The 16,593-nt window shown below is 40.6% G+C and overlaps 1 protein-coding gene across 3 annotated transcripts in view; it reads right to left on the reverse strand.

Moving 5' to 3' along the window:
- SCUBE1 (signal peptide, CUB domain and EGF like domain containing 1) overlaps positions 1-16,593 on the reverse strand; it is a 175,454-nt gene that overhangs the window by 124,633 nt on the left and 34,228 nt on the right. For all 3 annotated transcript variants that reach the window (XM_027730171.2, XM_039382978.1, XM_027730169.2), the window contains exon 4: positions 6,488-6,622. In XM_027730171.2, coding sequence (XP_027585972.1) covers positions 6,488-6,622 — 135 coding nt within the window. The remainder of the gene's footprint in view (positions 1-6,487; positions 6,623-16,593) is intronic.

Genomic DNA, 16,593 nt, shown 5'->3' on the forward strand with positions numbered 1-16,593 from the left:
TCACACAGTGTGGAGAGATTTTTGGTCTGACTCACAAACCCCCTGCTCCCCCTGACAAGCTGCCTGGCTGTCAGGCTGCTGCAGCTCTTTCCAAGACATACTTCCTTGCATCTCCAGCTTCATTTTCCCCCTTCAGCTTCATCCTTTCCATAGCAAAAGGCATTAGCAATGGAGCCATGCAGAAACAACAGCCATTAAAGTATTTCAGATTCTTGCTTGTTGAGAAATTACCTGCATGTCCTAGTTTGTCACTTAGTCATGTTCCACTTTTATTACTGTTCAAGCACTTTATGCATGTGACTTCTAGATTACCTACCAGGTGATGTTTCCTGGTACATCTAGGCTTGAGTTTTTTTACTATTATTGTATGTTCTGTTTTCTTTTCAAAATATTAAATCTGGTATCTGTTACAGGACAGCTTCTGCACAACACTCCTGGAATTCAATCCCAGATTTCTTGGCAAAAATCTGGCAATCTGCTGCTGTTCCTGAGTGTTGGGAAATTTCTCCTTTGAGTTTCAATGAACTCCCCACTGTTGTGCCCTGCTGACTGGTTTGGTTTACTGCTACATTCAATCCCAGATGAAGCAAAGCAACAACAGGTACTGGCTACTCAACGAAATTTGGTTTTCCTTGTGAATTAAAACTAATTCGAAGTCCAAGAAACTTTTCAAACACAAGATTTTTCTTTCAGAAGGCAAGTGAGCTACAAAACTAAGGTAGAGTGTTTAGAGGATTCATCACATTTTGCTGAGTGTAACTGTGATATGGGGCTGAATTGGTCCCTAGGAACTCAACTGAGGCCAGCAACCAACTTTACTGGGCTGTATTTAACTCTGCAACTTGGGATATACTGAAACTCTCTCTTCATTTCATCACATAACATTTCCTCACATCCTGGTTTCCACCTGGGCTGCTCTGAGCAACAGGAGTGCAGCTACAGGGAATCTGTCCTGCAGTCCCAACACAGTCTTAGAAAATACTGTCATATTTACACCTCAGTTTTCTCACCTACAAAAGAAAGATTGCAGCCTCAGGTCTCAGATGCATTTAGAATTTTTGTGAGCCAAAAGTGACGTGCCACTGCCTCCAATTCTGTGCCAGCCTAAGCAGTCACCATTTAAGCTGACATTTATTGAAGGCCTTAAAGAGAAAAGCTGAGGGAAAAAAAACCAACAGGAACAAAAAAGCCAAACCAAACCAAAACCAAACAAAAAAACCCCCAAACCAAAAAACTTACTGACAATTTTGATACTTAAAACTCTGCTTTTGCAGTTTAATTTGGATAGACTCAGTTTTATTTGACTAGTGCTTAGAGGGTGGCTACGAAGAGGGTGGAGGTAGAGAAAAGATAAAGGGCAACGGGTACAAGTTGCACTGGCAGAGGTTTTATCTTGACATTAAGAAAGGTGATTTTTACAATGAGAACAACCTTTCAGTGTAACAACATCCTCAGGGGCATAGTAGGGTCCCCAGTGATGGTGGTTTTCAAATGTGACTAGAAGACCACTTGATATTCTCACCTAGGCTCCCTTTCCCACAGAAGGTTGGAAGCCCTTTCCAACCTGGGCTGTTCTATGACTCCATCAGACTATTTGATCTCATATCTAGCCCTAAACTAATAATGTTGTTATGATTCTATGATCATTACTGCTTCCCCTCACAGCTGAACCCAAGCCAGATGACACTGCAAATAGTTTTACACCAGTGTAACTTTACTAGTCCTAGTCCTGGTAAGTCATTCACAAACAAGGGGAGGGAGCTCAGGTCGAACAGAAATTACTTTTTACTTAAAATGAGGTATTTTCATCTGTTGCATCTTCCCTACAGGCAAACTAAAAACTCCTCCCATTCCAGAGGAACGAAGAAAGACAACTGAGGTGTCTTCACACAGGCTGCTGGAGTGAGTAAGAATCCCAGAAACTGAAGTACAGCAATTTTTCTGGGTTATACAGAGTTTTAAAAGGTTATACATTTCTAACAGGGCACAGTGAGACTTAAAATAGTGTGCATATATATATATATATATGTATCATATATTCTGTGAAAGATAATAAATTGAACTTTTTATTTTAAATGTACTATGAGAATGTATAAACAGACAAGTTTCTATTACACTTAGGTCATACTGTGTGTAGGTTTAGGAAAAAGCTTCCAAGATCACAGTATGTTTGTCCAGATAAAACTTATGCAGCCTGAAAGGTTTTCTTATTATATTATCTAAAAGCACGTGGATTGATTTCCTTAAAATTTGCTTTACATATATTCCTCTCCTTTACAATCACATTAGGACTCCAATTAGAAAAGACAAATAGGATTTTTCTGTGGGATGCCTGTACTCAGGGTACCTATGGTGATGTATGTTCAAGTAATGGAGTAATTCAACTGGTTACATCATTATGAAAGAGCTTTCATAGTTGAGATGAGAAATTTTGTACTTCATAAAGTCTGGAATAGTGCTGGCAACACTTAATTATTTAAAGTCACCCTTCCACATGGATCTAAATGTGAATAGATTATTATGCTTTCTGTAGAAAATACACCTCTGTCCTCTAAAGTGCCTTGCAGAAGTTCTGAGTCACAATAACCTTCTTGCCCAGAGTCTCACAGGGGATCAGCACCAGAGATGGGAATAAAGAATCCCAGAATTCCAGCTCTATCCCTTCCTGCACTGACCGGGGACCATGATTCCTCCCAGTGAGTCCTACACATTATTGTGCCACCACAAAAATCACACTGGACTAAGAAGACAGGTAAAGAACAAAAATAAATCATGGAAAATAGGCAGGAAAAAAATTGAACAAAGGTGGCTTTATAATCCTCAGGACCAGAAGAAACCCTGTAGTTTGAGGTCAGCTGACCAAAGGATTCGTGTGCTACTACTGTAAAATTAACAAGGGTTTAACACATAATCAAGTTTAACAAGCCTCTGTGCATCAGCACAAGCAAGGTAACCCATTTCAGAATGCCCCTTAGCCCATGACAAAATGCCAGGCAATGTGGTTTAGCATGTTCCCCTTTCCTCTGGGATTACACTGACACACTTTTAGTGGCAGAAAAGAGACAAGCTGGTTTTGAGACTCTGTTTGCAGCACAGTAATTTGCTAAGTTGTGGTAAAATTCGACTGTATGTCAAATTCCCTAACTCTGCTAAGAACAGAGGGCTAATGGGATAAGGGAAAGTGAAAAAGCATTTCCTTGCCAAATGGGTCTTTAACAGGCTTGAAAATGACAGTGACAACTGTGTAAAGGGCTTTTCCACCACTGGATGAGTCCATCTTAATTCGAGCCTTACAACCCAGCACTTCTCCACCTCTTCTCACCACTCAGAATTGCACCTTCCTGTCCAGTTTGGTACCAGCTGTATAAAAACACTGGCAGTGAATGATGAGCAGACACAATATACCTTATGCTTGAGGTGGACATTCAGGGCATGGAATGTGAAGTGACAGAGGTCTTCCCAGCCACAGAACTCCAGAAGGATGTGATCACTCTGAACCTCAGTGGAGATACAGACATAGAGCTAAACTCTGTCTATTTTGCTACTCCTTAAGCCCAATTCAGATTTTTAACCAACTTTGCTAACATTAGGAAGTTAAGGATGTGCCCTGAGGCTTTGCTGAATTAGGGCTTTTGGCTTATCATCAAATTAGGGGAAAATGTGCCCTAACCCACTCACCTGACTCAGTCACAGCTGTAATGCAGGATCCTAATCTCCACATTTATTAAACACATGCTCCCTCTGGAGCTGGAGATGATACAGTAACAGCTGTTTTATTCTGCTTTCTTTCTAAGTCACATGGAAAACACGACCCTGTCTCTGGTATAATTCACAGTGTTCACACCTAGTATTGCAATTAAGATGTACAAAGATAAACAACTGTTAAATTCTCCATATCTTTCACAATCTAGTCAACCTCCCAGTCTCTCTCCCTGGTGTTGCCATCATTACTGTGAGCAAACTCTGACTCAGCAAAGGGAAATTAAGTTTTATGCAAAAATAAATGAGGCAAGTTGTACTGGGCACAGCATCCTCCCCAAAGGTACTGAGACTAAACATAGGAAATCAGTAGAAAGACAGTGAAACGAAGCAAAAGCTGGGACATCAGGGTTTGCTCTGACTTTAATGTCAGCCTGGCCTGCCACTGGTATAAAATTAGTATTTCTCTGTGGATCATTAATCCTTTTTGTCCACAATGTCCTATCATGAACCCCAACGTGGCTTTTAACCACAGCTGTGGGTGGGAGCACCCCACAAGACACCCCAAAACCCATGGGGCACAGGGCGTCTCTGGGGGCTGAGAAAATTCACACAGCAGCCACCAATTTTAGGGAGGGCACCTCATATCAGAAGACACCATTCTTTTGCCTGGTCAGTGCAAAAAGGGATGTGTTCCTCCCTCAGACTTGCTGAAGGGCTTTGGCAGGTCGAGGCCTTTGTGTGTGGACTGCAGTGCTGGCTGTGTGCTCTGCCTTTGTCCACTCCAGCCTTGTCCACCAACAGAGGTACAAGCACAGCTAAACATGTTGATGTGTATTTTTGTGTTCCAACAGCTTCTGCAGCAGCATTTACAAGTGAGACATACAAAAATAAGCAAACACGGATACGAAAAAAGCCACTTGCTTTCTCACCGTGTCTGTTTACTATTTGCAGTTCAGTCACCTCTGACAAGTGAAGGAGATCATTTCATCTCAGTTCCTGCCTCCAGCACACCCACCTGATGTATTGCTGGGGGGGGATCACTACAGGGCAATGTTTGCTGTCACTGTAAATTGACACTTTACTTCTGAAAAGCTACAAGCCATTTGTTCATAAAACACTTTGCAATCCCCACTAGTCTGTTTGGTAGTTTGCTTGGTTTTCTTTTTTTCAGATCTAAAATAACTTTAAGGTGTTGCTTCAAATTAAACATCCATGCCTTACATGACATTTTCTTCGTAAACGAGTTAGCACAAATATATTTTCCCATGCATATTTATTATGTGCACACAGCAGTCAGCCTTCAAATCCACTCTCCCAGTCCCTGGGGCAAACCAGGAATCCTCCTTGCCATAAAAACTTACCCTTTTCCCTCAATAAAGAATAAACTTTTGCCTTTAGAGTCTCATTTTTCATTTATTCAATTAGTTTCCATCTCAGATAACTAAATTCTTTTTTACTACAGCTGGGAATTTTTATAATGTGCAAATTGAAATAATGATTGTATCACAATACTCTTCAACTGGTTTTCATTAAGTCCCCAGCTACTATTCCTTGCTTTGTTGGCTATCTTTGTGTCGGGGTTACTTTACACTGGACAGAAATTTATGTTGAAAAGAATGACTAAAAGCCTATTAGATAATAACCCTTAAAATGCCCTGGTTGATGGAGCTTAATTGCATATTCTTGTCATAAGCAAAACACCTCAATTGCTTAAAACTTAATAATCATGCTAAAAAGTGGACTTGTGAGTGTATCCCAGGGATTCACAATTCTGAACATCCAAATTACTACCTGTCCTTGCAATTCTGTGCAAGCAGACACGCAGTGCCAGAAATACATTTACATTTCTGAGATTTCTTGTCAACAGAGTGACTAAATTCATACCCTGTGTTCAAGTAGGGTTTTCTGGTTCATTTTAGTCCCCTGAAACAGCTCAGAACCGTTTGTGTGGCTTGCTGGAATTTACAGCATGCTTACATTGTTGATCACCAGTCTCATCTCGCTACTTTGTCATCCTGTATTGCCTACTGGGAAATGAGTTTGCTGGAATATATTCCCATTGCTGCCAGGGTCACAGAAGTCTGAATGAACACAGAAAGAGTCCACTTAATTGCAAAGATTTATAGCTATGTTGTTTTCTTTTCTCCCTTTCCACTCAAACTTGTCTTCCACGTCTGACATCTATAGAAAAGGGAGAGCTGCTTGTTCTGGCCAAAACCAGCAGCAGACAAGGATCCCAGTTTTGCAGGGATTCCTTATTTCTCCCACTAGTGCACAGGCAACAGAGAAACACAGTTTTCTAACCCACCCTAGGCCAGGGTACTGAAGCAAAGAAAAGTGCTGTGTCAATACAAGATCAGCCATGACCTGTCTGCAATGAAGCAACGAGTTACACAACTGGCAAAAATACCCACATAACCTTTATCATTTCCAGAAGTTTCATTTGGATTTAGGATGCCATGCTTTCCCAGCTGAAAGACAGGTGAACTGCTACGCAAACAGACGAGAGATTTTTAACTCCTGGAAATTTGAACATCTGTCTCTGCCTGCCCAAAGAGTCTGCTGTGCAAATCAAGCATAATTTCTGTGTCAAACTAAAGCCTTTTCCATCGTCTTATTTATGGCTCTGCTACAAGCTTGAGTAGCAGAGGAATCAATCAATCCAACCAACCAGGAAAATGATTTTGGGAGCTCTGGGGATTAAAAAAAACAGAACCAAACCAACAGAACTCAAACTGTTTTAGCATTTCTGACTGAACACAGAGTTTACACGCCGAGAACTTACCAATGGAGCGATGGATGCAGGTGTGCTGGTTATCACTCAGAAAAAAGCCTTCTTTGCACTGACATTCATAGCTGCCCATGGTATTTACACAGATCTGCTGGCACCCTCCATTGTTATCCAGACACTCGTCAACATCTAGAAGAGAGAAGGAAAAAGAAACTCAAGATAACCTACAGATTCAGAATATACACCTGGAGGAGCAAGGAAGCCATAAAAAGGCTAATGGAAACTACCCAAATGCCATCACTTACTCCAAATTATCCCACCTAATTATTTTTCCTGCATCCCAGGCTTAAAGTTAACATAAAAAACCAAACAGTGGGGAGGGGAGTCCAGCTACATCTCCATGTATTCCGAGCTGCAAATTGATTTCCAATGCACAACGAACATTAAGGTCCTAAAAAGGCTGTGACCCCATCTGCCAAGTGTGGTGTTGCACTCTGTCATTCCCACTCCACTTGGAAAGACATACTTCAGGACTACAGTAATTTTTAGCAGGGGTAGCAGGCAAACACAAAGGGCATTACTGGGTGAAAAGAGTCTTTATAGAGTCCTGTTCTTGAAGAGAACAGCATGTTTCAATTACTGGAGTCATAACCCCCTACTTTGTCAGTTTGTTTAATGTTGTTTAATGAAAAGAAGGCTGCTTAAATCTAAATGTTCCATGTCTGTATTGTCCTTTTAATAGGCAAATATATAAAACCACAAAGGCAGCATTAGCTACTGGCTGTTTTGAGGGTCTCTGCCTATCCCCCATCACTTCTCTTTGGCATAACAGTTTTTATGGTGGTGTGTTGAACAGAGACATGTGTTCCAGCATTGGAAAACCACTGCCACTAAGAGATACCTGACCCACATTCAACCTTGCAACTCTCCTGTTTTGCTCATAACAGTGAATCATATCTGTTTTCGGGGGGTTTTTTTGTTCATTTGTTTTTTCTTGTTTGTTCATTTGTTTGGTTTTGTTTGGGTTTTTGGTTTGGTTTTTGGTTTGGGTTTTTTTTTTGATAAGAGCAACTTGCCACTTGAAAATTTCATGTTTTCCTTTTTTTTTTTTTTTTTTTAAATGAGGACTCTTCAGCCAGTTAGTTATTTCACAGTATGTGCCAACATGCCAGCAATTGAGCTGGTGTGTGTTTTGCTTTCATTTTGTTTTTTGGAGGGGGTAAAAAACCCACAACAAAGGTAAATGATTCACGACACCCAAAACCTCAAAAGAGCTGGCACAGCTGCAGCAGAAATTAATTCCTCCAGGACTGGCCACAACACACTAAGGTAAAACCAAGCTGGTTGGCTGGTACTTTTGCAGGCAGGGCCAGGAAGCTCTGAAAGGCTGCAAAAAGTCTGCCAGCAACTAATGCAGGAACGCCAGTGAGTTCCAGCCCCTTGCCTGTTATTTGTGCTGGGGTGCTGCCTGCACTTCATGTGACACAAATCAGAGCTCTTTCTCACAGAGAAAAAAAGCTCCAGGGTAATTACAGTACCCAGGGAAACCAGGCAGGCTCCTTCTGTCTTGAACTACAATGCAAGTGTGTAGACAGTCCTCGTTTTTTTACTGACCAGGAAATGTTAAGCACTATTGCCTCAAATTTTCTGTATCAAAATCCCCCCTGCCCTCAGTTCTCACTCTTTTCCAGAAGTGAACGTTTTCATAACCCCATCAGAGAGCTTGGGAGTGCACAGGAAAAGGAGAAGTGAAGACCTTCCTTGCCTACTGCTGCACAGGAAGGAAAGATAACTAAGTGATCCCAGTCAGAGCCTTCCTCTGCCTTCCCAGCCCTGCTGCCCTCTGAGTGCCACTCAAACCTGCTCCCTTCAAAACAGCACACTGGGATCTGGATTCTCCTCTCTGGAAGATCAGCTGAACACTTACTGGAGGAAAAAGTCTCAGCTGGTACATGTACAAACCCCCAAATTACGCTACAAAGTACGAGGCCTTCCCAGAGCTCTGTTTATAATATCACAAATAACTCGAACAATTGCCTTCCAGCTCTAATGAATAATCTGAAACAAATGCAATGATTTATAAACATTTTTTTTTCTGCTCTTGATAGCAAATGCTGGTGGATTTACCACTTCCATAAAGAGACAGTTCAATTTACCACCAAGCCCCAAATCCATATGCTGGAATAAAATTATTACAATTGAAACTCTTTTAAAAAGCTTTACTATGAGGAATTTCTGCCAATTGTTTTCAATTACTTGACTCAAAATTATTTTAATATGCATTTTTGAAGGGAAGGACTTGCAGAAAGGGCACAGCTGGATTTAGGACTACTATATCCCTATCTCCATACTACATGCCTTCCAGTGGATCTTGGCTTGACAGTGCAGGATTAATATTTTCTCTTCTCAGGCCTCAGTTCTTCTAGGTCAGGCTTTTTGGAGCACTTTTTATTACTACAGTTCTTAAAAGGTGTTTAGTATCCACCATACCAAGCAATCTACTGGACATCAATGCCTGGAAAATATTTATTGAATTATTTATTGCTAAACTGTCTTTCCAGTGAAGTCACTTTATTATCAGTTTATTAATAACTCAATTTAGTGAATAGGGTGAAATGGTGTTCTGAAGTTAGAAGAGAGAACTCCATCAACTCCAAGAAGCTCAAGCTTTGGTAGATCTGTAGAAATAATTCCTTCATGTTTCTGATTTTTTTCAAAGCTCACAGAAGAAATAGCTGCCAAAGTGGCTTTTCCTTTCTTTTATTGTGCAATTTCACTCAAGTCAGATCAAGTTACCCAACTGAACATGTAAACATCAATAGTGCATTGAATTTTGGACTAGATTTTCTAGAGATTAAGTTCCACACAAGCACCAAAATAAGTAGCCAGGTTTTCAATAAAGCTCTCCTAGATCCAGTTTTGGTGGTTCTACATGTCAAACATGGCTGTTGAGTGTTTTGAAAAAACTGAGGGTGGATTCTTAGGAGCTTTGATTGTTGCCACCCTGGTTGACACTTTACACCTGCTGGAGACCTGCACTCCAGGGCCTAACTCTGGACACATGAAAAAAGTAATTTATGGGATAAAATCCCTTCGCTCAAACAAGTGAATCTACTTCAAGCCCCAACTAAACCTATTTTAAAAACCAATTTTAAAAACCTTTAAACCTTTAAAAACTTTAAACTGATTGAGCACAAATACAAAGCTCACTTGCTCTATTACTCTACTCATAATAAAAAGGATTCTTTTTTTTTTTCCCCTAGAACAAACAGTGTGTCTTCTTTCATAACCTTTTGCACAAAATCAGCCACCACTGACCATTCAGGACCAGACTGTCTCCCTGAGGATGGCAGCCTCAAGGCAGCAGGGGCAGGGTTCCAGTCCTTTAAAGTGGTGTACGGAAAGTCAAATCCATTCCCTAGGCTACTTATCTGACAAAAGGTTCAGCTTGGCTTCACCCCCACGTGTGATTCCTACAGTACATCATCCACTGCTTACAGGAGAGCTGAGTCTCAAAATCCTCCTGATGATCCCATGGTGGGAGATTTCAACAAACCTTCAGAATCCAGACTCACAAAAGGATGGAAAAAGATTCTCACCTAAGCAGAGCTCAGGTGGTTATTCCACATGGCTGCTCCAACCCTCATCCTCAAAAAGAGGATGAAAAACTAGGAGAAAGCCAATAAATGTCCTCAAGCCATTCCCTGCAATGCCCATCACAAAGGGCTGCCCTGTGATTACCTTTGCCAAAGACAATCCTCCAGAAATCACTCATTTCCCACAGCTCTGAATTAGAAATAAGTAGCTCAGATGACACCCAGCACAAGAATCAGAACTGCTTATACCGAATTTAGACCACAGTGACAAACCTATGTTTCCAGGGAGGTGAGGGCCTGGATTCAGAGTGGCCAAGCATCACCCAGGACAAAGAGGAACAGAGGAAGAGCCAGCTCAGGGAGAGGCTGGGAAAGGAGAAGTATCTTTCAAAGGAGACAGATAATGGATGTATATATGCATAAATACATAGCTAGATCCATAGATCAGAAGCATTATGCAAATTAATGCAGATCTGAATTTGTATAAGACCTCTAGCTTTTTGGCCCACTGCCCTCACATAATCAAACCTGTGCTCTGTACCCGGGTGAGATCCTCTAGATCAGTATCAAAGGGTAGGAAATATCACAGCTGATAAAGAAGAATGATTCATTTAATAAATAAACAAATGTTTGCAGTTTCTCATTTCATTTATCTGATGAACTTTCCAAACCAGCTTCACTGGTGTTTCACCCTGGTGTGGAGCAGAGCTCCCCACAGCATTTGGCCTAAAGAAGCTCCTGCGACAGTGTCCTGCCTGGACACCACGGAGGGGGAAAGGTCTGCTGAGGGGACCTGAAACCAAAACCACCAGCAGGAAGACACAGAAAAGGAAACCCTACAGAGAGCCAATGCCAAGAACAGTCTGTCTGTTCACTTCCTCCCAGGTTCTTCTCTTCCTTCCTGCTGACACTTTCCTTCCATGTCAGCATCTTCAGCAACACTTAAGCTCCTGAGAAATCTGAGTCTCACCTTCAAAGTCTCCAAAGCATTTGGGAATCAGAGCACAATGTATTTACTGCAGCATCAAGACTTCTAAAAACAGGACTTTGACTCAGGGAGCTGATCCTGCTATTTTTTTCCCTCTAAGCTACTCTTTGACACTTTTGGAAGAGCTCTCTAAGATGCCTATTTTACCAGTGCAGAACACCATGACTGAGAGATGAACCACTGATAGCAGCACTACAGACTTTCCCTCAAATGTTAGCAACAAAACACCACTTGGGATATTTTGAATTTGTAGGGGAAATGATTAGCAACAACAAACTCAGACAATATAAGTGCCTGATTCTGGGATTTTAAAATCATTACATTCTGAATATTTCGAGTCAGAAAGCTGGCTGAAAATCTCATTAAAAAAAAATCACATTCCTGGATTTACTACAATCATAGTTATACCAAAATAACATGTAGCCCAGCATCTTTGACACTGTCCTGTAGCTGATACTCAAGAGAAGACTGGAGATGAGACAGAACCATTGCAGACATGCTCTCCCAGGTTTCAGCAATCACATACCTGTGAACTTTCCTAAATCACTTGCCAGACCATTGCCCTGCTGGACCTTTCCTGGATGAACTTCTCCAGTCTCTAATGAACCCAACATGATGGGGCAATGACTTCTGCAATTTAATTATGAGTTATATCAAGAAGACATGCTTTTGGTTATTTCAAACATGCTGCTTCACAGTCTGAGTGAAGGCCCCCAAACTCCATTATTGTGAGAAACAGTAAATACTCATTCACTACTTGCCTTTTCTGCATCTTTCTTGATCTTACAAATCCCCCTCAGCCTCGTACTGTCTCTCTCATCTACTCTGAGCCCTGAAGCACTGCAATACACAAACAAGATAATCACAGAAACAATTCAAATGACCTCAACACGTCACGCTTAAAACAAAAAGTGCTCTTTTCTAGGAGTTAACCTTCAATGACAGCAACATTTGGAACACATTCTTTTCACTCTTCTACTCCTCCAAGTACCATGATGCTCTGTTGGAGTGGGTGTCTTGGAAGATGTGACCTCATGATAGCCATGGAAGCCCAAGGAGTAAATCTGGCATGTAGGAGGAGAGCAAGCGGTATCAGATTAGAGGCTGCAGGCAGGTGCTCCTGCTGGAATGCTCATACAAGTGCTGACATGCTGGGAAGGCAGGGAAGGACTGAGGGGGCCATGGAAACGAGAATCATTGCTAATTGAACTGCTAAACCATCTCTTGTAGCCAAACTTCACATGAGCACACAGAGAGGAACACCAGAAGAGAGAGACATCACTACCTGTGTGCACAGTATTTCTATTCTTCAGCAGATCTGAAAGCAGCCTTCACCCAAAATTTAAAAGCTGGGCCCCAATTTTCTACTGTTTGCACTATTTGAGGTTAGAATTCTATGTTCTGGCCCCTCCTTCGAGAAACTGAAAAATCTGGTGAAGAAACAGAAAAAGAACAGCCTTGAATCCAATGCTTCACTCATTACCACAGCTGCAGAAATATTCATTAAGAGCCCCTGCTGAGAAAAGCTCCACTTGCAAAGAACACATCCTACAGTAATGAATGTTTACTGAACCAGACATTTAAAAAAAACCCCAAAACAGTAAAAACCCCCCAAAGGGTGAAAAATTACCCTTCCCCAAAAAACGAAGCATATTTTACAGAAGGGAAACATGAAGAATGTTCTTGGGTGATGAATACTAAAATAATTCTAAAATGATCAATGAATTGACCCCTAGAACCACTGTTTTCTTATCTACAAGGATCCAACACCTAAAATGATGGCCATGATCTGCCCTGGAGAATAATTTTGTTTTTTCATGGGCTACAAACCCCCACCACCTCAACATCCACTGACTGGGCTTCTTGTTTGTCTGAAAAGGATGCTTCAAATCGTTTCTGCTGCTATTTTGTGACACACAGAGGAATTCCTTACATTTCACACTATACAAACACAGTGCAAATGTGGCTGGTAAAGGACTTTTTTTTTTTTGCTGTGTAGGGCACAGGAAATATGTATTTAATGCAATAGCTTAACTCTGCTGCATGTGCTACACCGAGTTCAAGTCTCTTGACAATATTTGTTTATTCCTTCCTTAAACAACTGGGCACCACTCTCTGCCCTTCCAAGCCACCAAAACCTTTTTTTCACAGCTTTTGGCACTTCCAAAATAAAAGCCCAAGAAGTCCCTTAACGTGATATCTTCTATCCTCTCATTCCAAGTGGCAAATGCTGGATCAACAATACTCCATGAACTACTGGAGGGAAGTTAATTACAGATACAAACAAGCAGCAGTCTCGATCAACTGAAGGAAAAATTTGAGACAAGTTAAGTAAATTATGCAGTTTATTATCATCATGTCTCTTGCTTTGTCTTGTCCCTGGACATCATTACCTGCTGCAGGCTCAACTGAAGCAATACTCTCTATCCTTCTTCCAGGTTAATTATTGCTTATACCTGCTTCCTTTTACATCTACTTATAGACCCTGCCAGGATTAGGAAAATTCGATTTGGGTTAACTCAAAACTGCCTTTTTAAAAGTTTTATTTATTGTTATTGTGGGGTTTTTTTCTTGTAAAAATGAAAAAAAATTATTTTGCCTGGGGTCAAGCAAAATATAAAATTTGACATGAAAAGTGAAACAGTATTTTCATCTCAGGTTGGGAATATTTTCCAGGTCTATGCAACATGAAGCACTTTATTCTGAGCTCTGGTAATAAAAGCCAAGAAAATGGCTGGATTAATGATTTTCCTTCCTATCTACCAGTAACACAGGTAGGGGACTCTCAGATTCTCACTCTCCATATGGTGAATACTTGGAAGTATTCACTCTAACACTTGAAGTCCATTAAAACTGGAAGAAATGGGAGAGTCTGAAGCACAACCTTCAACACACTGAAATGAGAATTACAGCAGAAGCTGAAAAATATTGGCTCATTCAGGTACATTGACTTACACACATATCTACTCATTAAACTTCTGGGGAACAGAAAAGTGCTGCAAATGTTTTGCAAGTGATAAAATTATTCCTGTAGGTCATATCAAAACAATTTTCCTGAATGCACCTCCACTGGTGGAAAGGATTTTATAAACACAGCCTCAGTTTCTGAATAGTTTCAGTGAATGAAGGGTTCATTTGGCCCAAAATGTTTGGGCAAATGGTCGTATTATGAAACAAGTTCAGCATTTCCACTCTCCTGAACACGAGCAACACAAACACCAGTATTTAGAACAAATATTTCCTCTGATTTCTCTGGACAGAAATGCCTGAAAACAAACTTAAGTGCCGGGAATTATAATCAAAAAACAACAGCAGTCAAAACCCCTGACTTCAGGAACATCATAATTATGTAAAGCAGGAATGAATTTAATAAGTTTGGGGTTGGCTTGGTAGTGCAAAGCCAACACAAACAAAGAACCCAAAATAAATCAAAACAAACAACCACCTTAACTCCACCTTCCCTATAAAATTCACCAGAGCTGTATATTCTTTTCCCCAGTACTTGGGAACACATAAATGGACATGTAGCCTGTGTGAAGGGACAAACTGGGCATTTGTTGGAATCCTTCTAATTGAAGCTCAGTTTTCTAGAGTTCTTCATTGAGTTCTGACTTCGAATTGAAATAATCAAAGCAAAAGTCAGTTCATATCTGGGATATTCATGTCATTCCAGAGCACAAGAATGAGTTTTCATTTTCTTTCGAACCACCCAAGCTGGTGGTTCACTCAGAATTTACAGCTCACAGGAGTTCATCCAGTTATTTTTAATAAGTGAGTAAAATCAAGCCTCTCAGACTTGCTTAAGATGCTCATAGAGGGAGTTTCAAAGATTTCTGTAAGTACTAAATAACACTTGGTGACATACAGACCATCTCAGGCCTACTAAAGCACAGGCAGCAAATATCGTGACTGATATCTGGTGTGAGCACAGAAGTTTTGGTGCACTGGGACCAGAGTGCTCAGCATCTTGAACAACAAGCCCTAAATGACTGGTCACCCCCCAAAAATCTAATCCCACTAAATCACTATCGGGTCCAGAAACCATTCACTGCTGTCATACTAGTAATTTTTATGGAGTTTCTGCCTAATTTCAGACGCAGTTTCTTGCTTATGTCTTCCAAATAAACAACAGAAATAATTAAATAAATGAAGTTTCTCAACTTTTTCGAACAATTCTGCTCTGTCCCACAGCACAATCCTGTATGTCTACTCCAGTCTTATTTATTTAACAAAGTATATTTTAAATACAGAACCAGAAAACAGATGGGACTGGCAGGGACCTCTGGAGATCATCCAGTCCAACCCCCTGCTCAAGCAGGGTCACCTGGAGCAGGTTGCACAGGATTGTGACCAGAAAATCATTCTTGTAGATATGCCCAGTGACTTTTTAATGATTATTTATTATTGCTATTATTATTTTGATGCCAGCTACAGTCATCAAAAAAGTCATATTAAAACATACTACCATCAACTAGTCCATGTCCCTTCCTGCCCCTCTTTTATGCAAAACTACATCTTATGCTCTGATACAACTCCAGTAAGGAAGGTGCACACAGGGAGTATTTTGAGATGCCAGAGAAGGAACTGGACTGATGTCTGAAGGTAGTGGAAAAACAATCCTCTACCTTGGTCTTGTAGTTTGACACATACTTTCAAGTTTACACATTGTGCACCGAAGTCAAAGGGATAATGTCAATATGCAGAAATCCATGGAAAGTGTGAGACAGCAAAGTCAGGGTTCTGTGGAAAGCTGAGAACCCTAAAATCTACTCAACAAGGAAATTTATTCTGAACTTTTCATCTCGTACTCATTCATGCTGGAAAAGAGTTAGGTTTCATCTTCTAATACACTGAGCAACTATGTAGCAGAGAGTCTTTTTGATGGCTGTTTCTTGACTGTATAAATCATAATATTTATCATAAATCAGCCCTGCCAAGAACTGGCTGCATTCTAAGCACAGCACAACGACAGTGACTCTCTTTGAATGTCTTTTTGTAATCCATGTGAGTTCAGTGTTTTCACTGATCTTTGCAATTTCTAGCATTGGAAAAGACACCATTCCTTAGGGAAGGCTTAAATGGCACACACATCTGACTGGGAAACACACCTATTATAGGCTGAAATCCTGCACTCTCAGGTGAACACACATCCTCCCTTTTTTTAAAGTGCTAAACACAATGTGGTTCCCAAAGCTTTGGTTATTTTCAGTGTATTTTACAGGTTTTCCTCTCAATATAGGGAAGACTGGTTAGAAATTTGCTATTATGAGAAAGTTAAGATGAATTAACAAAAGACACAAAACTGACACAAAAAAGATGAAGCAGTAAGGACACAATATAAAACTCTCAGCTTTCTGAACCAAGACACTGCAGGCTTATCAGACCAACTGACAGAGCATCTATATGGGATTTAACTGATTTAACTTACACATATAAACTTCACACTCTAAGCTGACCATTCTTTACTTTCCTGAGTGTTCCACATAGAGAAATCCTTACTGTGATTGATTACCTCCTCCGGGGAGTTAAGTATTAAAAAAAAAAAAAAAAAAAGGCTCAGACAACAAGAAGACTTG

Source organism: Pipra filicauda, unplaced genomic scaffold, assembly GCF_003945595.2.
Source record: "Pipra filicauda isolate LSUMZ 115617 unplaced genomic scaffold, ASM394559v2 scaffold292_size926685_pilon, whole genome shotgun sequence".
Classification (NCBI taxonomy): Eukaryota; Metazoa; Chordata; class Aves; order Passeriformes; family Pipridae; genus Pipra; species Pipra filicauda.